Source organism: Theropithecus gelada, chromosome 4, assembly GCF_003255815.1.
Source record: "Theropithecus gelada isolate Dixy chromosome 4, Tgel_1.0, whole genome shotgun sequence".
NCBI lineage: Eukaryota > Metazoa > Chordata > Mammalia > Primates > Cercopithecidae > Theropithecus > Theropithecus gelada.
Window position 1 is genome coordinate 147326685 of NC_037671.1, and position 25263 is coordinate 147351947.

The 25263-nt window shown below is 35.4% G+C and overlaps 1 protein-coding gene across 6 annotated transcripts in view; it reads left to right on the forward strand.

Moving 5' to 3' along the window:
• PKIB (cAMP-dependent protein kinase inhibitor beta) overlaps nucleotides 1-24279 on the forward strand; it is a 248067-nt gene extending 223788 nt beyond the window's left edge. For 5 of the 6 annotated variants that reach the window (XM_025381400.1, XM_025381403.1, XM_025381402.1 and 2 more), the window contains 2 exons: nucleotides 15607-15783; nucleotides 23016-24279. In XM_025381400.1, the coding sequence (XP_025237185.1) occupies nucleotides 15607-15783; nucleotides 23016-23083 (245 nt within the window). In that variant the 3' untranslated portion in view covers nucleotides 23084-24279. Of the gene's footprint in view, nucleotides 1-15064; nucleotides 15482-15606; nucleotides 15784-23015 lie in introns of those variants that run through there. The other variant, XM_025381405.1, reaches the window with a different exon arrangement.
• Nucleotides 24280-25263: the final 984 nt, after the last annotated feature.

The window sequence follows — 25263 nt, forward strand, 5'->3', positions numbered from 1 at the left end:
AGATATTGAAATTTTTCATAGAGAATTTTTTTCACTATTTGAGAAGAATATATTTTGGTTTTAGTACTGTGGCATAATGTATAACTTTTTATAATAATAACTATATATGATATAGTATAGGTCTTAACTGTATCATTCATCATACAGTTATATGTTAAAAGAGTTAATATTTATATGCCATAACATGAAGCATGATGTTATGTACTTTCTTCTCCATTTTTCATTTGGAATACATTCTACAATGTGACCCAAAAATGTAAGAACTTGTGACTTGTAACTTTTGTTTAAAGCCATAATCGTGCAATAATGTGCTACAGAAAGATTCAATTGACTTCTCTGATGAAACAAGCTTCATTGTATCAGCTCTACTGTTTGGTGAAATGCGCTTTAAGTAAAAGATAATATAACATTTTAATGCATTGTGTATAATGTACACATGCATATTGTCTATGTACTGAACACACATTGTATATGATATTGTTATTACTATTTGTGAAAAATTTTATAGCCTTAATATATTTGAAAGAATAATTGAGGATTTTTTAATTTTTTATTTTTTTTAAACTTACAGAATTTTAATGGGAAAAGCTTATGTCATATGTTAAGCAAACACAGCAGTAAACAGTACAGTATTTCGGAAACTATTTAAAATCCCACAGAAAAAAAGACTGGAAGCAAACAGCTGCTCTTGTGTGATACGACTATTGTTTTTATTTCAATTATTAAAATATTCCTTTATTATTTTTACTGTGAGAAAAAAATGTAAGTATAAATGACTAATAAGATACTGTAATACAATGAACTAGACTTGAAAAATAAGTAATAAGATACTGTACTAGACTTGAAAAATAAGTAATAGGATACCATAATATAATGAACTAAACTTGAAAAAGAGCAAAGTAGATTGCCTAGAAATAAAAATATAATAATTGGAAATAAAAACTGTGTGGATTATGCGACTGATTAGGCACAGCTGAAGAGAGAATAGTGAACTATATACACTTATGATGCAATTCTCTGAAGAATCTAATACACTTTTGATGCAGTTGCCATTCTTATGTAGAATGTTTTGCTGTTTTTATGTATTATGTGTATATATACGTATATATATGTAAACGCTCTATGTAAGAATGGCAAAAATGCTCTCTCTCTATAAAAAACACTACATATGTATGTGTGTGTGTGTGTGTGTATATATATATATTTAGAGAGAGAGAGAGAGAGAGAAATTGGTTCATGCAATTATGAAGGCTGAGAAGTCCTAAGACTTTGGCAAGCTGGAGACTCAGAAGATCTAATGATATGATTCCAGTTTGTGTTCAAGTCTGATAACCGGGAGACCCACTGTTGTCAGTTCCAGTCCAAGTCTGAGTTTAAGGCAAAAGATTGAAGGCTGAAGACAGCTTGAAGACAGTCAGGCAGAGAAAGCAAATTCTCCTTCTCTCTATCTTTTTATTCCATTCAGGACTTCAATGCATGGGATGTGGCCCACCCATATTGAGAAGGACAATGTGTTTTATGCAGTCCAGAGATTCAGATGTTAATTTTATCTGGAAACTCCCTCACAGACACACCCCGAGAAATGGTTAACCAAGTATCTGAGCACTTTGTAGCCCAGTCAAGTTGTCATATAAAATTAGCCATCACAATTAGCAAACTTCTTAACAGCAAAAATAGAATAATGTGGAATAATATTGTTAGATGCTTTCATCCTAAAATAGTATATTTGTAAGAATGAGGATAAAAAATAGATCTTTTCAGGCATCAAAATATCATAGTTCCCAAAAGAATTTCAAAGGCTACATTCCAGGGGAAAAGGTGAATTATCTCAGAGGAATTGGAACATGAAAAAAATAACGTTGTGGAAATATGATGGTATTATGCATATACATAGAATACCAATTCTTAAATACTTAGATATATGCTAAGGTATTTAGATATGCAGTTTCATGTTATTGGCAGCTTGCTTTCAGTTTTTGAAATAAAAACTGTGTGTGTGTGTGTGTATGTATGTATGTTTAGAGAGATTAAATATAGCAAAGTGTTGATCGTTGAATCAGATAGGGAGGCTCATGCTTGAAATCCCAATACTTTTGGAGGCCGAGGAGGGAAGATCGCTTGAGGCCAGAAGTTTAAGACCAACCTTCAACTCTACAAAGAGTTTAAAAATTAGGCAAGAGTGGTGCTGCCCACCTGTAGTTCTAACTATTCGACAGGCAGACAGGACACTGCTTTTAGCTCAGACGATTGAGGCTGCAGTGAGTTGTGATCATGTCACTGTACTCCAGTCTGGGAAACAGAGGGAGACTCTGTCTAAAAATAAAATCTACCAGAAAAACACTATAGCTGAAAGCCATCTATTTAATAATCCTTAGAATTTTTGTCACAAATTATTGGAAACAAGATCTGTTGTTTCCATGATCAAAAATTTCTCCACCAATATCTAATTTTGTGGTGCTTTTGTGAGTCCTCCAAGATCATCATGGTTCAATGACCACATTAATACTCAAAGCCATTTTCAGAAATCAATGGACGATGAGTGTATTTATCTATTTCTAGAGTGTCTATTTTATTTTTTATTCTATTTGTCTACCCTGGAGGAACACCACACAGAATTAATAAGTAAGACTTTGTGAGCCATCAAGTCTGATAGTGTAAGCTCTTTACCTTTCCCTTTCTTTTTGAAATAAGAAGCTATTCTCGGTCTGTTGCATTTTCATATAAATTTTTGGAATCAGCTTATTACTCCTATTATGGTAGATTTGATTGAAAAACTTCACCTTTTAATATGCTTTAATGGTCCTCCTTGACATCAGTCTCTATCTTCAGAAAGTGCGTCTTTTTTTTGTTTGTTTTTTTTTTTTTTTTGAGACAGAGTCTCGCTCTGTGGCCACACTGGGGTGCAGTGGTGTAATTTCTTTTTTTTTTTTTTTTTTTTTTTTTTTGAGACGGAGTCTCGCTCTGCCGCCCAGGCTGGAGTGCAGTGGCCGGATCTCAGCTCACTGCAAGCTCTGCCTCCCGGGTTCACGCCATTCTCCTGCCTCAGCCTCCCGAGTAGCTGGGACTACAGGCGCCCGCCACCTCGCCCGGCTAGTTTTTTGTATTTTTTAGTAGAGACGGGGTTTCACCGTGTTCGCCAGGATGGTCTTGATCTCCTGACCTCGTGATCCGCCCGTCTCGGCCTCCCAAAGTGCTGGGATTACAGGCTTGAGCCACCGCGCCCGGCCGCAGTGGTGTAATTTCGACTCACTGCAACCTCCAACTCCCTGGTTCAAGCGATTCTCCTGCCTCAGCCTCCTAAGTAGCTGGGATTACAGGCACGTGCCACCACGTCCAACTAATTTTTTGTATTTTTAGTAGAGATGGGGTTTCAACCATGTTGGCCAGGATGGTCTCGATCTCCTGACCTCATTATCCGCCTGCCTTGGCCTCCCAAAGTGCTGGGATTACAAGCAGGAGCCACCGCACCTGGCCAGAAAATGCATCTCATACATAACTTTACTACGTGATTTAGAAGTTTTCATGATTCCCTGGTGCTTCCAGGATATGTTCACATATTGTTCATGGTATTCATTTTCTTTGCAACTGTGTTATGACTATGCTCCAACTCATTTTTCCAGCTCCATGTGGGCATAACAGTCCATGACAGCGAAATGTTTCCTTTTCTCTTATGTGGGACTTGCTTTTTACACTCCCCTCTTTTAGCTTACAGATAACTTCTCTGGCTTAGTAAGCCTTTCATTCCCTTTCTACCTGTGTGGATTCCTCCCAATTTTAAGGCTCTGTATCTGTTCTACAGCCTTTGTGAAGTATTCCTTAATCACCCCAAAATTCAATAACCATTGATCTTTTACATTTCTACAGTATTTTTATTTATAACACTTATTTGAATATATCATATATTTACTGCTATTTTTACTTTTCCTTTAATATGCACATATTCCATCTGTACAATGAGTTCACATCCCTTTCAGGGTGGGGACCACATATTAAGCATCGTCCTGTGTCCCCACTGTTTCTATCACAATGTTTAGTTTTATTTGCCACTGTTTTCCCAGAGTCTTGCACTGAGCGGAGGATATAGTAGATGCTTAACAATAATTGATTGAATGAAGACTGAGACTGTGCTCAATAAATGTTTGCTGAGGTGTAATTGAAGGAAAAAATAATGAGCTGTCAGATGAAATAGGTTCCAATCTTGTCTCTTACTTGCTAGCTAGGTTTAGTCAAACTATTTTATTTCTATCATCCTCAGTTTCCTCACCCTTTAAATGAAGATAGTAGTGACTAACCCCCGGTATAGAATCACATGAACAAATTCTCATTAAAGTGCTTTAAAACAACGCATGCTTAACACATGTGTATGCCTTTTTCATATTATAAAAATCTTCATTATAGAAAATTTGGAAAAAAGTAAAATTCAAAGAAGAAAATAGAAATCATTTATAATACCATACACAAAGGGATTAACTATTATGATTTCAGTATATTTCCCTTAAAATGTTTTTATGTGCATGTATTTTAAAATTGATATATGCATAGTGGTTTTAAAGTTTTGAAAATTTATGTTTTTAAATATTTTAGATATTTTCACGGCCTCATTTTTTCTATTTAACTTATACAGTACTAAAGGACTATTGTAACATAATTTTGTACAAAAAGTTTTTATAAAAGTTAAATGTGTCAATTTAAATAGTGTTACTTCTATTAACTTAATTGCAGGTTAATATAAACATGCATAATTTGATGAAAAAATATTTCCATGAGATGATTTTTCTTTCTAAAGTTATTTGCCCTTTGATTGGGATTTGTTTTCCTCTATGACCCAGAAAAATTCTCAAAACTACCCTTAATTCTTGTTACTGTAATTTTTATTGAATTTTTTGCTTGCTGCAACATTATAATGATTTCTTCTGTAAAGTACTGAAGAGAACTTAGAAAACAAATCAGAGATTGAAAAGGCTTAATCATTTTTCTTCTTTTTTAGTCGGAAAAAAATGAATATTATATTCATTTAAATAGGGACTAAGAGACATCCTAAGAATTTTTCTTTAAATCGATGAAATAGAAGAAAAAGACACTACTGAAACTGTGGGTGCATTTAAAAAATGCACATTTTGGGTGCATTTAAAAAAGCATTATACCTATCTATTTTATACCCATTTTATTTATCCAATTAAAGAAAAATTTAGAAATAATTTCAGTATTCAGCCATGTTCCTTACTTTTTGGCTATGCATATTTTACACTGTTGGTATATGCTCTGTAATGTTAACATTCAAGAAAATTTTATTTTTTCAAAACCGTCATTAGAAATTTTGAATTATGTTGATTTGAGAACTATTGCATTTTTAACATAATAAAATGACATCAAATAAATATCATATAGCTTCAAGCTAAATGGTGTGTAAAATATGTTGTGATATTCTTGTGTATGTGCTACTGAAAAAATTCTGGGAGGATATGCACCAGAATTACAACAGCACTGTTACTGGATAGCAGGATGGCAATCTCTTTTTCCTTCTTTATGTCTTTTGGAATTGTCCTTTTCCCAACAACAAGCATATATTAACGTCATATGCAAAAAGAAAAAATTTCATGTTAAAAAGAAAAGTGGAAAGACAATTACTTTATTTATTGAGTGCCAGCTGAATAAGCATCAGGTATGGCTTTTGGTCCTATGAATACATCAATGAAACAACCTACACAAACAAAAGCTCTGCTTTGTGGAACTTACCTTCTAGTGAAGGGAGACATACAATAAGCAACAACTGCAATCGTAAGTAAATGAGAATACATTTTCAAAGCTAGTAAGTGCTAAGAGAAAGTAAGAAGAATCAGAAGCTGGAGGGAGGAGACGCAATTTTAAACAAGGTGGTTAAAGCAAGCCCCACTGAGAAAGCAAGACTCTCTCAATATTATCTTTTGTGACCCCCTTTCCTCTGCCATATTATCTCATTGTCATATTACTCAGATTAAGAAAGTTTTTTAGGCATCATGAAGAAATTAGGAATTTCATTCCCAATTTAACCGCTGGAGAGAACATTTAAACATGGTTTGTTTTTGAAAGTACGTGAGAATTTCACCTTCAGGGAGAAATCTTCCTACGGACAGTGTAGGGGAGATACGATTTTCTGTGACTGGTGACTTGTATGGTTCCGATGTTGCAGAAACGTAGACAAATTTGAGGATGTGTTGGGAAGCAGATTGTAAATGATTTTTTGAATGACTTTTTAAACAATATCAACTTTCTGGAAATGTCCCAAATGTCTCAGAGTTAATCTCTCTCTCTCTCTCTTTTTTTTTTTTTTTTTTTTGACATGGAATCTTGCTCTGTTGCCCAGGCTGGAGTGTAGTGGCATCTTGGGTCACTACAACCTCCTCCTCCCGGGTTCAAGTGATTCTCCTGCCTCAGCCTCCTGAGTAACTGGGATTACAGGCATACATCTAATTTTTGTATTTTTAGTAGCTACTGGGTTTCATGTTGGCCAGGCTGGTCTCAAACTCCTGATCTCAGGTGATCCGCCTGCCACAGCCTCCCAAAACCCTGAGATTACAGGCATGAGCCATCACACCCAGCTGCGTTAATCTCTTTCTGTCTACAGTCCAACATCAGAGACTGTCTCTAGAGCCACGTCAACACTGTTGCGTAAAAGAATAATTGATATTCATAATGATACTCTTTCATATTGCCTATACATTTATATGACTGATATCTAAATAGATTCCATTTGTGTAGTTGTTAACCAAGCACATTTATATCATTACTTCATTTGCATTCAGGGTAGTAAAACAGATAATATAAATCCTACTTTTTAAAAATGTAGAATGCTAATCAACAAAGAAGGTAGATGTCTTTCTAGAAGTTGAAAGTCCAGGATTCAACTTCAGGAGTGTCCAGGATTCAACTTCAGAAGACCAGACTTCCCATTGCTCCATATAGACCGTGTAACAAACAGGAAGACTAAATCAGGGCAGTCACTTTGAGAGTGTGTTAATGCAGTTCAGTAGTGCTTAAAGCTCTGCTTTGAAGTCGTCTTTTAAAATAGTTTTCTTTTGAATATGTCCAAATCTAAATTATCTAAAGAGGTTTTGTAACGTAGCTGAAGTCATTCTTAGTAGAAAGAGATGAGTGACCAAGTGGGAGATTTTTTTAAAAATTAATAACCGTTCACTATAAAATATGTTATATTTTAAATAGAACATGCTACCACTATTTGATGTATGAGTATAAAATGAGTTGCAATGACGGAGTCACGAAAACAGATTCAGAAGTGGAATAAATATGTGGCTACTTGAAGTAATTGCTTTGATAGATGATATACATTTCCATCTATAAATTTTGGTGTATTAGTAAAAATAGTTCTATTATTTGATATCACACTGCATTTTCCCTTTGAAAGGCAAATAAGTATATATTAATTATAAATGCTTCCTGAAATGAAAGCTTAAAATTTAAAGTACCCATGAGTATAACCGTCAGATGTCCTAGGTGAGAGTGGTGCTGTACGAGTTTTTGCAGCAACTACTGCTCTGCCTCTACCAATCCATGTTTACTACTCACATCTAAAAGCCATTGTATTTGCCTTTACTCTACAGCCTGACTCCTATCTATTTTGATGTTAACAAAACAAAATCTATTTTAATACTGAATAACCGAACTTTCAGTCTTATTTTATTCTTTATTTACTTTTGGTCTTTATTATGAATATTAATAATGAAAAGGACCTTCATTTTCAGCTCATAATCAATAGGTATCAGCTATTAATTCAACATTGATTTATTGAGTGTATTAAGCAGCTATGTTCCAGTCCCTCTACTAAGTAGAGGGATACAAAGCCATTTCTATTGTGACCACATTGGTAAGAATTAACTTCCCCTCTGTTCTTCCTACTGATGTCATAAACAGTCATCTGACATTTTAAAACCATATATCTCATTGAAAAGGGAACTGACTTTTTAGGCCTTGCATGTAAACCCCCGACACAGACTGGCTGCATTCCCTCTTTATAGGGAAGAGTACAAGCAGACTACAAGAATTTCAAAATCACATTGTACACAAGAACTTCAAAATTACATTATTTTCCTACTATGGCAAATTCAGTGCTGGGGATTTTGTGTACTTGGAGCATATTTGTGCCCCCTTTGAAATCTAAGAATGCTTTGTGTACAAGAGTAGTCGGAAAAGCAACTAAATGAGAAATGGGTGGTCTGAGGGCAGCCTTTCTCTGGAATTTGCTTACTTACTTTCTGGGGTTCCATTAAACGCTATGTTCCCGGTGAAGCCTGGCTTCATTTTCTATCCTGGAATGAAGCACTGCCTGCCCTGTAAAGGTACCTTGCACGCAGCCTTCACAGACTGCCAGTTAAGGCATGAGAAGACCTTATTGTGCCAGATTTCACAGTGTCTAGCGTGGGGCTTTGCAGAGTTGGTAAATGCTTTTTGAATTGAACCCTAACTTCTTTAAGCAGGCTCTAGTACCTTTATAAGATAAGAACCAACAATATTTGAGTCACGGTTAGAAAGAATAATGTGAAACAAATGAAAGTGAAGGAGTATAGGTAGGGTTTGAGGTAAGCTGGGAAAAAAAGAATGAGAAGGGTTTCTTCAAATCCATGCTAAATCCTCTCAATTCTGAACACTCTGAAGCTAGAAATAAAAGCCAAACTATTTAAAATGTAGGCAGGAGGGATGCTTTGCTATGATTATAACCACTTAGACTTATACTCCTCTAAAGGAAAAGTGAAAATATCACTCTTTATTCTGGATACCATCCACTATACATAGCACACACACAGACACACACACACACACCCCACATAGGGACACACACACCCTACTCAAGCTAACGTATTAAAAAGGAAACTTGTTTAATTTTTAAAAAGACTTTTTGGTATACAGTGAATTTTCATTTTTATTTTTGTCCCTGTAGATAACTGGGTTTGTTTTTGTTTTCTGTTATGGAAAGCAGCAGGGGGAATCATAGTAATGGAAGAAAGAGTACCATCTAAACTTAGGAAAGACTTTGACACAAATTGGCTATGTTACGTTGATGCATCACTGAAGTGTCTGGATCTGGAAGTTGGACTATATCGTCTTTTCAAATGTAATATCCTGCAATCATGGGAGAAATTTATTAGTCCTTTTGGGAAGCTGCAGGTGATTGGGAGAAGCCGAACTTAACTCTCTGAAAACCTTTATGGAGGGTACATGTTGAATAAGTCTTTTTAGATGAAACTAGAAATAATTAGATGACCAGTTAAATCTGACTCCCCCAAACACAGACACATACTCAAGGGGGCTACATAGTTTATTACAGTTAATCTTTTATATCATTAACAAAGTTCGTGTATGTTAGTGTTGTAAGTGGCCCTATGTTAGTATAAGAAGTAACATTGTGCTGGAAAGGTATTCAGCTTTGTGCATTAGTTTATGTGGAATATTATGAAAAAATTAATTTGACTTTGCATTATGAATTTTATGTGTTTAAGCTGTCAAAAATTCTCTGTGGTAAAAATAACTTCCATGTGTCTACCAATGTATATTGAATGATCTGTCTGCAATTAACAAGCAAGAACATAAGCATTAAAAAATGTGCATGTCAACAAACAAAAGTAGAGTTCCCTTTGACTTACACTAGAGGCACAGAAATACCATCTTTGGAAAAATTTCAAAAACAAGAAGGTTTCTAAGTTTCAAAAAATTATACAGGTCTACATTTCATGTAAGTTCTGTTTAGCTTAAAATGATCTTGATACTTAAGGGAATAGGAGATATGCAAAGCATTTACATGTTAGGAATGGGTAATTTTACTTTATTTCCAAATAATAGGATTTGAGGTCAGGAAAGGTAACTGGAAAGATCAAACTATATCTCATGTCACCAGACTATGGGTTCCTCTCTGTAACTTGTGGGCCAAGAACAAGGCTTTGCACTTGATAATTTAGTAGGAGCTCAAGAGATGACTGGATGAATAAATAATGATCTGTTTTTGTTGGCACATAAAGAAGTAATTTTAGTTCTTTCACCTTGTTTGGAAGAGGTTCGTATGTTTCAAAACAGAAAATTATATGAAATTAATGATTTGTAGGCAGAGAACTGTAAACATCTAGCATAAGGTATTAGGATACTGAGAGCTGGAAAGAGGCAGATAAGGCATTTGGTTATCAGGGGAGACCAGTGTCCAGTTTGTCCATTTGTCAGTCTCTCCTTCTCTCTCAGTCTTTGGCCAGGAAAAACACTGACATTTTTTCCAAAATGCATGTTTTTACTTCTTTGTTATTCTGTGTTTTTTCAGAAAGTCTGACTCACACCTCCAGGGAACTAATTTAGTGGGCAAGAAGTTTATTTGAAGTCTTAGGTATAAAATGAACAATGGTATAAATGAAAATGAACTATTTTCCACAGTGATGTGGAAGATAGGATGAGTGATATGTATCCGGAGATGAGAAAAGAAGGTATCTACCATTTTGCAATCTTGGCCTTCAAGTAAGGAAGCTTGAGAAAGTAATGTGTGTGAATTAAGAAAATGGACCTGTTGTGGGGAGGAAAGAATTTGCAAAAACTTCTATTTGTTTATAATTATGCTTCTAACATACTAACATCCTCTTTTTCTTATCAGGCTCTTTGGGGCCCACTGGGTTCTGACTGGTGATTCTTTAATATGACTTTAATGCTCCATTTATCTTGGACATCTTGTCCTCTTGAGTTGTGCTGGTGTTGCATTTTCAGTATTTTAGAGACTGTAAAGATGCTGGCATGTGTGTGTGTATATATGTATATATATATAACTGTGTAATAGTCTTTTGTCAAACAGTCTGAAAATTGCATATTTTCAATAGAGATAGAAGTGTGTCTCAGGCAATGTAAATCGCATTACCTTGCTGTGGGACTGCAAGGACTTTTGTGAAATCTCCAAATGTCTAAATGGTTCCAGCTTCTGTAAGCAGCCACAGTTGACAAAGCAGCACTCATCTAGAGTCCTTTGTTAATTCTATAGAAGAGAAAGAGGAAGAGTTACTAGTGAGTCAGCTGCCTTGGTTAGCAAACATAACGTAATTATGCCCAGAAAATTAAAAGAACCTCAAGTGAATCTGTCATTTTTCTCTGAAGTATTTCCTCATCTTTGTGTGGGCTATATATTTTAAATGTCACAAGGCATTTGAAGACAGCAATCATCTCTTTTCTATTTGTGTATCACCCCTTTTAAAAAAAATCAAGCATATGCAATCAGTGTTGTATAGAAAACCAACAACAGACAAATGAGAGATGGCTATTGGGGGAAGAAGAAGCTTTCTCTTAAGGATATGCTATTATTTGGTTAAATTTTCAAAATGTTACTTTTAGAGCCTTTCTGTGCTAGAATGTCTATTTATTCATAATTTTTCTTGGTGGATGTTTCAATTCTTTTAAATTACAAAGGTATCATCAGTACAAGTCAAAATATGTAAAGAGGTAGAGAAAAAAAGGTTAATATTTTCCTTGTTCTACCTTCCATTCCCAACTAGAATTTTTATTATTTGTATAAAGATGAGATTCCATTGTATTCATAATACTCTCTCCTTTTCCCCCACACTATAAATATTAATTTTTAAACTTGCTTTATTTCAGTGTGTTATTGGATCTAATACATTATTTAAAATTGTAGCATAACATTTCATAACATAATTACATAGTTTATTCATATTTCTTTTCTTGATGAGCTTTCAGATTATCTCCAGTGGTACAATAAATCTCTTTGCTTTGGAGTTTAAAGAGCCCAACTAAGAGTCATCTTGTGGATTCAAATGTTCCTGCCACCAATTTCTAGGCCATTGGCACATTTGGTCAGGAAAATAGCTTTTCTCGGTAGAATGTGCCATCTTCCCACATTGCTGGGCGAGGTTAGCTCTTTGGTCTGCCTGTGATGGAGCATGACATCTTGGTCAGTCAGTATCAGTGGCAGACTTTGAAAGGAAGATGGTGCCAAATGTGAGTTTGCCATGGCCAAGTACAGCCCCGAAGTAAAGCAGTTTTGTTACTTAGCCTCCCTATTTGGCCAGTTCTGTTTTCAATCTTAAAATAGTAGTTAATGAATACAACTTTAGCAAACTTTTAGATAGTTTTGTGATTATTTTATTTTCCAGCATCAATCTACAAAATAGAACTAATTAGAAAGCTTATGTCTGAAATAGCAATATAAAGGCAAAAGCAAAAACTTCCAAAATAGCAGCCAGCTAGCAGCAAAATGATCTTGATATAAACGTGAAACCCAGAATTTCTTTTTCATGCTGATCACCCACTACAAGGGCCACTTTTTAGAAGATTATTTTTTAGCAACAGACATTGGGGTTCACTTGAGGGTGAAGGGTGGGAGGAGGGAGAGCTGCAGAAAAGATAACTGTTGGGTATTTGGCTTAATACCTGGGTGATGAAATAATCTGTACAGCAAATCCCCATGACGCAAGTTTACCTACGTAACAAACTTTCATATGTACCCTTGAACCTAAAGTAAAAGTTAAGTAAATTATTATTATTGTTTTTTGAGACAAAGTCTTGCTCCATCACCCAGACTGGAGTGCAGTGGCGCAATCTTGGCTCACTTCAACCTCCACCTATTGGGTTTAAAAGATTCTCCTGCCTTAGCCACCTGAGTAGCTGGGATCACAGGTGTGAGCCACCATGCCCGACTATTATTTTTATTTTTTATTTTTTAGTAGAGACAGGGTTTCACCATGTTGGCCAGGCTGGTCTCAAAGTTCTGGCCTCATGATCTGCTCACCTTGGCCTTCCAAAGTGCTGGGATTACAGGCATAAGCCACCATGCCGAGCCAAAAAAATTATTTAAAAAAAAGAATTTCTTTTTCAATATACAAATTTCAACTCAATATTTGTTTAAAATGTCCCATCTGGCTGAAGAAGTTTACCCATTTTATTTTATATAAAATATATACATTTATTTAAATATTTAAGATCACATATCTTAACATTTTAAAAACTATTATCATATTTAATTTTAAGGTTTTAGACTAGCAGGCAAGTAAGAATTCAGTTATTCATGGAGTTGTTCCTTTAAGACCAGCAGAGTTAACTTCTTTGCGGTTACACAGGAAGAGATACTTGCAGTCATAGTGGTTTCTGATGTGATGTGAATTGGTGGAGGACAGAGTGGAAGCCAGTAAATGGGGTCTACTTCCAAACTAGCCACTTCTTACAAGCTGTTGAGAAGAGATCTGACCAAAATTAATGTATCATAGGAGAGCTCACAAGATAACCAAACATTCAAACTAGAGAGCAACACTGTGAAGAGATGGGGAACCAATTATATGCATCAGTTGTGTGTGTGTGTGTGTGTGTGTGTGTGTATATATATATATATATATATGTTCAGAGAGAGAGAGATTATTCCATCGTCCAGGTATTTTTATATATATATATGTGTGTGTGTGTGTGTGTGTGTATGTGTGTGTGTGTGTGTATATATACACATACATACTTTAACAAACTTTTAGATATATATATGTATACACACAGACACATTTCCCCCCCTATTTTCTCTATATAAAAATAATAAAGGCAGAATATAAAGTAACTTTATATGGCTATGTGCATTATGGGGATTCAAAGAGACAATTTTGTGATAATCCATATCGTGTTGCTTTCAGAGTGAACTGCAACTGGGTTTGCATGCCTGAGTGCTGGCTTAGCAGCTGTGCAACTTTAAATGAGTCGCTTAACCTCTCTGATCCCCAGTTTCCGCATCCACGAAACAAGGGTCATACTTCAGTACCTCATGGGATTATTGGGAGGTTTAAATAATATAATATAAAAATGTTCTTGTAGTATTGAATAAAAATGCTGGTTTTCCTCTTAGAAAATGCTAGAGGTCTTCCCAAGAGGAAAATACTTCTTGTCAGGATTAAAGAGGATACACAAGAAGGTGGTACAATAAAGAACGCTTAGTGAGATATGAACAATGATGCCAACAATCAAACATATGCCTTATAGTTACAAAGAGTTTATTTATTCTTTATGTCATTAGTGCTTCACAAGCATCCTGTGAATCCATAGGCTAATTGCTATGCCCGTTATATAAGGGAGGAACTGTGACTTAGAGAAATTAAATGGATTGAACAATATCACCTTACAAGTCTATAATGGAGCATATTCTTTTTGACCAATAGTCTATTGCTCTTTACAGTACACTAAGTTATCTATATGTTATCCACAGTTGCCAAATACCAAGCAGTTAAAAGTCTGATGGATTCCAAAATTGTATCTCAAAACATAGCTCTGTTCTCAAATTTCCCATGATTCCTGGAAAGACAATAATATCTATGGAATTAATAGAATGACTCTTTTTTTGGGCAATTCCGAACTATTCCTGGACTCCTAAGGACCATGCTAAGCTCAATTTGCATTTCTTGGATTCTGTGAACCAAAGATGTTGTGTTTCTATTGTTAAATGCACCATGTTTTGTGACTGTGTCATTTAGTTTTTAGCATTTCCTGAATTGAAGTTACTCCCTCCAACTACCATGAAAAGTTGGATTTGTTCTGTGTAGCCCAAGGTTTACATATTTCTGCCCTTTTTAGGTGTCACAAATGAGCATCTCCATCCCTCAGTGCATTCTATATTAGGGTATCATAGTGCATTCTATGTTAGGGTATCTATCTTTGCATGCATATATTTTCTCTCCCTTTTGAGAGTGCAAGTTTCCTAAAGATGGAAAGTATACCATACGTCTGTACTCTCAGGCCTAGCTGAGAGGCTAGCATTAAATAGCTTTTCAATAAAATGCTTACTGCTGCTGCTGCTTTAAAGATGCTCTTCAGAGTTGACTTCTCAGGAGAGATTCACTAGAAAGCATCATAAAAAGGTCAATTTTAGAGTAAGCAATAACTGTTACCTTCCTCCCTCTGTAGTGAATGATCTCTTGAGAATTCTTTCTTAGAGAGAGACAATTGTTAGGGAGACAAAGGGTGCTTAGGAAAGAATTAATAATTACCATGTCGACCTGAAGATTAAAAAAAACCTAAAATAGGTCCTACTTTTCCAAACATTAACATGAATTTATCAAAAATTAGGTTTCAGACCAGAACAGATCAAAATATCCAGTGCTCTCTAGGGAAAAAGCTTTTGAGATAAAGTAGAATTTCTTATTTCTAAGAAGTAGGAAAAGAGTGTTTTGTTTGGTCCCTACAAATTATAGTTATTTGGTTTCAGCCTGAACAACTACCACAAGCAAATACTGGCAGGCCGAGTCTCTACAGGAGTGGTCAAAAAAGCCAGTTTTCATTTCCTTCCGAGCCCTAGTTTGGCTGATCCATCCATAGAAAAGCAGAACAAAAGGCAAGGGATTACTGCACCCTTAAGCATCCAAGTGGCTCATTCAGCTCAGGGGTTATTTTTAGCAATCTGGCTCACACTAAGGACTTCCTGCTCTATTCAGCAAATGTGCAAATGGACGCTGCAGGACCGTAGCAGTAGACATTGATGAAGGTTGTGATCAATGATTAGACTCTCAAGCCTATTGTGTTTTTGATCTAGCCATGCCTTTCAACCACTGTGGTGAACATTTAGCTCTGAATAGGCTCATCTTCTTCATATGCACATTCTATTTGTAGATGTTGCTATGAGGACAGATTCATCAAAAATGACTGATGTGGAGTCTGGGGTCGCCAATTTTGCATCTTCAGCAAGGGCAGGCCGCCGGAATGCCTTACCAGACATCCAGAGTTCAGCTGCCACAGACGGAACCTCAGATTTACCCCTCAAACTGGAGGCTCTCTCCGTGAAGGAAGGTAATACTCAAAATCCTCTTACAATTAACAGCATTTGTCCCTTCTTAACCAGTCCTTTTCTCTGGACAGTCTTTCTTTTACCTAGTTAAAAGTGCTCAGTTTCCTTATTTGTTTACTTAAACCTCTCAGCTTTTGTTTAAGGCTTAGTGGATGTTCAGCCTTTTCCAAAGTAGAATATTTCATCTTTTTGTCTCATGCTGTGTATGTAGAAACTGAAGTTTTATTTATTCATTGCATGTGTATAGTTATAGTCATGCACAAAGCTAATAATTGGGAATACAAAGGTGAACAAATATGATCTTTCTGTCAATGAGCTTTCAATTTTATTGAGAAGTATTCATAAATAAAGTAATTTTTCTTCTGCCATCCATTGACAAATCACTTTGGAAGCTTCTGCTTCACTGTAGTGTGCCACAAGCCCTTTAATTCTCAAATCTAGGAAGAAGTTTACTCTCAAGTAGGGATGAGATTCTTTCAAGAAAATTTTTGTAGAAAAGGTGATCATTCTTGACATTAAGAGAAAGGTAGAGCTGTCACACCATGAAGGGAAATCTTAGGTCTCTCTCTCCATTGTTTACATACAGTTTATATAGCTTCCAGAATTTAGTCTCCTGAAAATGAATATAAGGATACTTTCAATAAAGTGTTAAAAGGTGCCTTTCATTTAAAAACCCTTATGGAGATTTAAAAAAAAACAACAAAACCCTGAATCAAAGTTAAAATCTACACTCAGAGAGAGTAAAGATCATTTTTGTTCCAAGTCATTAGCAAACTACTCACCTTTTGTGCCCCGTTTTAGACTCTCAGGTGGACTCTAGTGTATGTTTGGGAATTTATTCTTGGTGACAACAAAGCAAGTGAGAACCAGAAGCCGCTCACATCTGGCCCATTCCTGGGAGCCCAAGAAGAAGGCTTTTGGTTCTTTGCTTCAGGAGGTTATTTACTACCTGGTAAAGTTTCAAATGTTCCTGGTTCATTCTCTATGAAATGGTTATATCCTTGTAGGCCAGGAGCTGTGACCAGATCCTGCAGTTCCGTGATTACCTCATCTTTTTCCAAAGGCCACTATTTCTCATATGCGACACTATAGGTGAGAATTAAAAAGCATACAGTTCAACGTAAAATATAATAAGAAGAATGAAAAGATGGAAAAGATAAGGGAATAAAGAAATAAACATATATGTAATGTTCTTGGCCTTCTAAGTTTGAAAATGTAATATGACTATAGGAACATGATGTTGCTGTTGGAGTCCGTTCTAAACTAGTGAGGTAGAGAAGGCAATTACTTGTTAGTGTAAAAACCCTAATTAAATTTTATACACCTTCAACACACACAAAACCTTAATGTAACTGACATTACTTAATCAAGCAAAAGAGAGCAAATACACTATGGGAGAGTCAGCAGTGTTCTCCATTTTATTTTGGTCACTAGAGAGACTAGGATCTGGAAGAATATGTTACTGTTTTTATATTTTTCTTCATATCATTTTAAAATAAAGTCAAAGGCATCAGTTAAGAAACTGAAAATGGTAAAAATGAATTCACAAATAACACCAGATGCTAAAGATTACGCAAAAGGATGAAGGCATGTTGTAAAGTGAAATAGGCCAGGCACGGAAAGGCAAATACCACATGATCTTATTCATGGAATCTGAAAGAGACAAACAGCTGGAATCAGAGAGTAGAATGGTAGCTACCAGGCAAATTAGGAAGATGATGGTCAAAATACATAAAATTACAATTAGACAGGAGAAATAAGTTCAGGGGATCTATTGTAGCAAAACGGTGACTATAGTTAGTAACAATGTATTGTATACTTGAAGATCGCCAAGTGAGTAGATTTTGAGTGTTTCCACCACACATACACACACACACACGTAAGTATGTGAGGTAATGAATATGTTAATTAGCTGGATTTAGTCACTCTACAATGTATGCATCTATCAAAACATCATGTTGCACAACAACATAAATACATATAATTTTTATTTGTCAATGAAAAATTAAAGAGTAGAAAAAAATACACAAAAGGATATAGGCTTATATAGGTAGATGACATAGATAGTATTTTATTAACAAAGTTACAAGTAAGCAATTTGAAGGTTTATCTTTTTCTCATTAGCTAAGCATAGATATTATTATGAATTTTAAAATGAATCGTTTCCAATTGATAACGAAAACTGAAAGCTGGAGTCTTTCTCAGATGTTATGGTTTCAATAATTTATTCACTTAAACATACAAATTATGAGGTGAGGAAGATCTGCAGATTTCCCTCAGGTCTATCCTCTTTTGTTTATATTTTTAATTTTTTTAATAAATATGCGTAAGTGGCAGGAAATCTAGGATTTCCAGTGTCCTGCATGCTGTATGAAATTAACCTGAGGTTTGCCCAGTTCATAATCTGTCTTAATCTATTCCCTATAAATTGATAACCATGATAAAAAGGTCAATGATATTTGATGACATATGAACAAGAGGTGACAGAGGGTGGCATCTTGGGATGGAGAAAGGTCAGTGGATTTGGGATATGTTTTGTAGGCAGAATCAATAGGACTTGCTGATGAATTGGATGTGGCAGAGATGAGGAAGAGAATTGGGGGATAACTCCTCGAGCAGTCAGGCAGGTGCTGATGCCATAACACTGAGAAGTGTTAGCCTAGAGGATGGGCAATTTTGAGAGTTGGAGGAGTGAAAATTTTTGTGTTTAGGATACATATGAGACATCTAAATGGACAAGTCAATGAAGCAATTTGATATATAGGTCTGGTGGACCAGAGGGGAAAAGATTCAGAGATACACATTTTTGAATATTTGAGTGTTTTTTTTTTTTTTTTTTTTTTGACGGAGTTGCATTCTTGTCTCCCCGGCTGGAGTGCAATGGCATCATCTCAGCTCACTGCAACCTCTGCCTCCTGGTTGCAAGTGATTCTCCTGTCTCAGCCTTCTGAGTAGCTGGGATTACAGGCGCCCACCACCACACGCCGCTAATATTTGTATTTTTAGTAGAGATGGGGTTTCACCACGTTGGGCAGGCTGGTCTCAAACTCCTGACTTCAGGTGATCTGCCCGACTTGGTCTCCCAAAGTACTAGGGTTACAGGCATGAGCCACCGCGCCTGGCCTTGAGTGTATATTTTCAAAATTTATTTTATATGATTGAGGAGAAAATAGTGCAAATGAAATTCTCCCATACCTCATAAGCCACACAAGTAGATTACCTTTACAGTACAAATGGAAACACAGAATATGAGAAAGAAAGAGAGAGCCTTAGAAGGCCTCCACTCTTTTGATATATAGATGTTACCATAACTAACCCCAAACAGGTTAAGTGACTTGCTCGAGCTCACAAAAATTAAGTGATAATAGAATTTCTGGTTCCAAAGCCTTCATCTTTCCCATTATACCAACTTTTCTCTATAAATGCTTCATGGAAATTCTTTTAAGTATTAATGTGTCACCCAGATAAAAAGGGTGCTGTGGTCAAATAAGTTTGGAATTGCTGGTTTCAACATAATTGGCTTTTTACACTTCTCGGAATGTTTCCTTTTTAGACAAGGACTTCTCAGAGCCTTTGTTACAGAGACTTTAAAGTAATAGTGTGTCTACACCCTTCTAAAAATAGAACATACAGCATTTTTTTTTCTGTCATTTATTTGACTATCTCTAAAGAAGCATCTTGCAGAATTATTGTTCTGTGAAGCACTCTAAAAATGTGACAAGGAGTAGAAAAAACAGTTGATACAAATAAGAGCAGAACACAAGGATGGAAATAGAAAATGTAAAAAAAATAGACTATTATAATCTGATTTATGTTAAATGTATATTAATGAAAAGCCTAATTTAGTAAACGGTTAAAGTGGTTTATTACCTAAAAGATATATAATAAGGATCTGAACGTAATATTTATATTAAGTAACGTGTTGCTACATATGATAAATGTTTTTCCAAACTAGGCTTCTAGAGAACAGAATCAAGCCAGATAATCTAGAACTCAACATTTTCTTACTTTCTCAAGAGTTCTTATTATGATCAAAAAAGTGAGATAAATAACTGTTCAAAAAAGCTTATTAACATTTGAAATGACAGTAACAGGCTTGAAAAGGAAGTTTGATGTTGCACTCTCAGAGAAATTATGTTGAAAGAATATATTGAAAATATATTCAATTACATTGAAAGCACTTGACATGTGCAGAAGCTTGAAGAATAACAATGTTAACTAGGAAGTTCATAATATATGAAAAATAATTTTCCTTTCATTAACATCACAATACAAAAAGTTTCCTTTTCATTAACATCACAATTCAAAGTTGACAGCAATCATAACCTCTTGAGCAGATTATTGTTTCTTTTTATCTACAATCATCTTTCAATGTATTTCTAAACACTTTCACATTACAAAGCAAAAAATGAGACTGTAAGAGGTATTTGAAATCATGTTTTATATTTTAGTTAATAATCCTGAGCAAGATACTAGATTGACAACAAATGGTATCCTGTTAGTTTTCATCTAATTATTACCTTGATTTCCTAGTACATTTCATAGAAAGATAACAACTTAAGGGGACTTCATATTATTATCTGCTCATTAGACAAACTTGAGATAGCAGATTTAACAACTCTTCTCTGAAAGCTATAAAGCTTTGTGTGTAGCTTGCTTAGAATCTGTGGTGGCAAGTGCAGCTTCAATTACTATACAAATAATTTAGTTCTTTGTATTTCATACTGTTATAGAGTACCATTTTCCACCAAGCTTATTTTTCTAAGGGATTTCTTTCAATACACACTTATTAAGCACCTGCCATGTTAATTAGAAGGCAACCAATTATGATTGCTAGGGGTACAAATTCTCCCTTGATCCCAATTCTCCCTCCAGCTACTGTCCTAGTTCTCCATTTCTGTTTTGTAACAAAACTTCTTGACAGAGTTATCTGCTTCTGTGGCTCCAAATCTTCTGCGTCCCATTCTCTCTCTCACCCTAATGAGATTTTCACCTCACCACATCACCCCACTGCTATTTCAAGATGACAAATGACATTGTCTCTGCTAATATCAGTGGTTCATTCTTAGCCCTCTTCTTGCATGATCTCTTAGTCATAGATGATTGTCACTCTTTCCTGTAACGTTTCTCTTCCCTTGGCTTTTCGGACACTCCACTCATCTAGTTTTCTTCCTGCTTCCCTGGCTGCTCCTCCTTCAGCTTTACTTTCCTCATCTCCCCTAACTCTTAATAAATTGGAGGTTATCAAAATTCGGTCTTTGGACATCATATCTATCAACACTCTGTCACTTGTGATGTAATCTGATCTCGTTGGGATAATGATCGTGCTTTTGATGACTTACAAATTTGTATCTGCAACCTGGAGCTCTCCTGAACTGCACACTCATATACCAATTGCCTAATTGGCATCTCTGCTTGGATATCTAATGGGAATCTCAAACTTAATGGATATAAAAGCGAACTCCAGATAGTCTCCCAACAACAGCTCTTTCTGCATTTTCCCATCTCTGAGTGGCAATTCATACTTCCAGTTAACAAAATTATTGCCAAAAATATTGGAATCATCCTTATCTCCCTTCTTTTTCTTGTATTCTCCATCTCATCTATCAGTGAATACTGTCAGTTCTACTTTCAAAATTGATCCATAAATCTGCCATTTTTCACTCACAAGATCTAGTTTTTTTTGGTACCTCTGTGACTCCATTTTCCATTCTAATTTTCTCTACCACTGTCCCATTTGCAAATCCTTCCTGTGTATTATTGTCTTTGGCCTTGCTTTTCTCTGTGCTTGGAATGCTCTTCTCCCTGCTATCTATATAGAATTCTTCTTCAACTTTTCAGGCCTTTACTCAAATGTCCCCTTCTCAGTGAGGCATACCCAGCTAACTCTGTCTAGAATTGCATCCTCCAGGCCCCAAGACTTCTTGAAAATTTCTATTTTCCACTCCTGCTATTTAATGTCTTCATTAACCCTTTTTACTTCTGATTGACCACAATTTTATTTATTTTGTTTATTGTCCATATTTCTCATCAGATTTTTCCTGAGAGCCAGGATTTATGTTTTGTTCATTGCCTTGTACATAGTACACACTTAATAAATATTTGATGAATTAAAGTTGAAGAACTGAATAAAGTCCATCAGATTTCAAAGATGCCATTGATGACTTGGCGGGAACAGTTTTGTAGAAGTAGTAGACCTAAATAGTTTTACTTAAAAATGGAGACAACAAAAGAGGGATACTTCTTAAAGGATGAAAGAGAAGATAGGATGTGGAAGACTTACAGTTGAAAGAGGGTCTTTTTTAGTTTAAACATGGTAGTGAATTGAGGGAACGGAGGAGCCGGGAGAAAGGAAAAGTCAGATACAATGAAGAGCAGTAGATGATTATTAGAGTCAACCTCTTGATGAAGCAAAAATTGATAGGATGTGGGATCATGAAGGTATTAGACTGCACAGCAGGAGTAACATCAGGAGCCAGCTCCAAAATTGTGCAACCAGGGTGGTTGCATAGGGCTCCTTGATTAGAGGAGACTTGCACTTGGTTCAATGTTCTATTGTTGCTGTCTTGAAATTTTTCATTATTTTTGAACAAGGGTACTGCATTTTCATTTTGCACTGGACACCAACAAATTACATAGCCAGTGCTGACGAGTGCATCTTCCATTGTAAAAAGAGGGAAGGCAGAAAGAATAAGCACAGATCACAGAGAGTTTTAGACATTTAATGGCAGGAAGTTGAGGGAGCTCCCGTCTGATAGCTTTGATTTTTTTTCCTATGAAGTAGAAAGTGAGGTTATCTCCTAAGAAAGAGCAAAGAGTGTAGAAAGTGTGAAGAAGCTGGGGAGAGTACAATCCTGCATAGGGAAATGGCTAAGGACATGGACCACAGAGTCAGTTGGCCCAAGCTCAAGTTGTGACTGTCACTCACTAGTCTCTGACTTTGGACAAATCGCTTAACTTGCTTGTGTTTCATTTTAGTAATCTGTAAATGGAGGCTCTGAGAATACTCTAGAAGACTGCCTGGCACTTAATAACTCTGTAGAATAGGAGAAAGTTGATCAGGAGAAGGTAGATTCCCAAACCTACTCATATCTCTCTTCTTTGTATAGTTTCCATATCTGAATTGAGGGCAAAATATGGACAGTGGACAAAGGAAAAACCAACAGTTTTATTCCAATGTAATATAAAATAAATTTCAATATATTCCACATATGAATGGAATTTTTATTTTCAGATGCAAAAGAGAAAGATGAAGAAACAACACAAGACCAATTGGAAAAGCCTCAAAATGAAGAAAAATGAAGGCTCATAATCTGTCAAGAGTGCTGAATTTCCGCATGTTGAAAGACTTAGTGGTTCTGTTTTCCTGAGACATTTAATCTGGTGGTAACTGTGGTAACATTGCAGCCCTAAGCAGCATGTGTATATTAGATAATTGTGTTGTGATGCTACTCACTTTGATTGCAATGATGATGTCCAATCTAAGCTATTAAAAGGCAGGTCACTTCCAAATCGCACCGAAGGAAAAGGTTAAAAATAATACATGATCACAGAAATGCATACCATTGTCTGTAAGCCCAACAAAATTCACTATTCTCTTTTGGATTTACTTAGCCTGATGTATTTTTAATTCAGTTTTTATGGTGATAAGCAAATCATTTCTTGGTAAATGTAAATCAAACACCATTGATTTAAAACTTCATGGAATTTGTAGAAAATTATGGACTTTTTTTTTTTTTTTTTTTTTTTTTTTTTTTGAAAAAAAAATAATAAAAACTCACATGGATAGTGTTTTTTTTTAGCCAAAAATGCCCCAGATTTTTTCCCAAACCTCAAAAACGATTTGGAAAAATTGCAAAAGTTTGATAACAGAAACATCTTTAGGATATTTTTGCCTGACATATTTTGCTTCTAGTATGTGCCTACTGTGATTTTTTTCATGTGGAAAATGCAAAATTTGTAACAAAATGTTATATGGAACATGCCTATTAAATGAGTTTTACTATCTTCCTTAACTTTGGTATGTGTATGTGTGTGTGTGTTTTACTTTAATATGAATTATACAAAATACTAGTGGTTTTACACTCTCTTTTCTTATTCTTAGGGCTTTTGTGTATGTCTGATTTGTTTTTAAATACCTTCCTCAGGAATGCAGACCTTAATTTTTATATTTTTTTAAAGTAGCTAACATAGCAGTAGGCACTTAAGCATTTAGTCAATGATGCTGGTAGAAATAGTAAAATACATCCTTTAAACATGTATATCTAAACATATTTTAAAAGGAGCAAAAATAAAACCAAAGTGTTAGTAAATTCTGATTTATTAGACATTTTAGAAAAATAATAGAATTCTGAAGTTTTAAAAATGTCAGTGATTAATTTATTTTCATTTTCAGAAATTTATGCATGCAGTTATATTTTATTTGATTGTTGACTTAGGCCACGTCTGTATATAGTAACTGAATAAACTCTTTTGCTGCTAAAGAGATTTGTTACTGACACAAGTCTCCTTCATTTTATCTTCAGAAGTAGGCTGGGTAAAAAATGGTGACATATTTTAAAGAATGAAGTTAATAGTTTTTGCAATATAAATCACCTCTGACTTATTATTTTATTGATAGAGCTTACCTTTATATCTTACATACACCAAAGGGGTAGATCGCAAAGAACTTGATTGCTATAAGTTTTTAAATATAGTTTTTTCCTTATTAAATAATCAAAAGTAATATTTTAAGTGTAGCACTAATTTAATATTCAATAACATTTATCACAGCCATTAAAATTATATTTCTAAGTGTTATTTAATGACATGAGGTTATATAATCAGATAAAGAGGGGTTGGAGTGGAACAGTGGTTTTCAGCATGTGTGGGGAAGCAATTTTGACCTCTAGAGGGCATTTGGTAATGTCTGGAGACTTTTTGGCTGCCACAACTGGAGGTGGAAAGCAAGGGAGAAAAGGTGCTACTGTAATGTAGTAGGCAGAGGCCAGGGATACCGTTACACTGCTAAGCATCTTACTGTCCCGCAGGGCAGCCCTGACAGCAAGGATTACCCGGCCGTGTGTGTCAACAATGCTGACTCTCTGGAGTAGAGTTAAACTGTTCAGCATGTGGATTTTAAATTCAGATTATCTAGGTTTGAATTCTAGCTCTGCTACTCAGTAGTTGCTTTATCCTGGGCAACTTACATCATGTCTCTAAGTCTGTTTTATCCTCTGTGGAATGGTTTTAATAATAGTGCATACTTTATAGGGTGGGTGGAGGCAGTAAATGAGATAGTATATGCAAAACAATTGAATAATGCCTGGCAAAGAATAATTATTCAATAAATATTAGCTATCATCATCATCATTGTCATATTTATTCAAGATGCTCTTGCCAATACTGTGGTAGTGGAGGTGGTAGGAAGCTCAATTTGTTTATTTGTCTGTCTTCTGCCTTTCTTTGTGACTTCACAAACTCTGTGATATCCCCAATGCTTG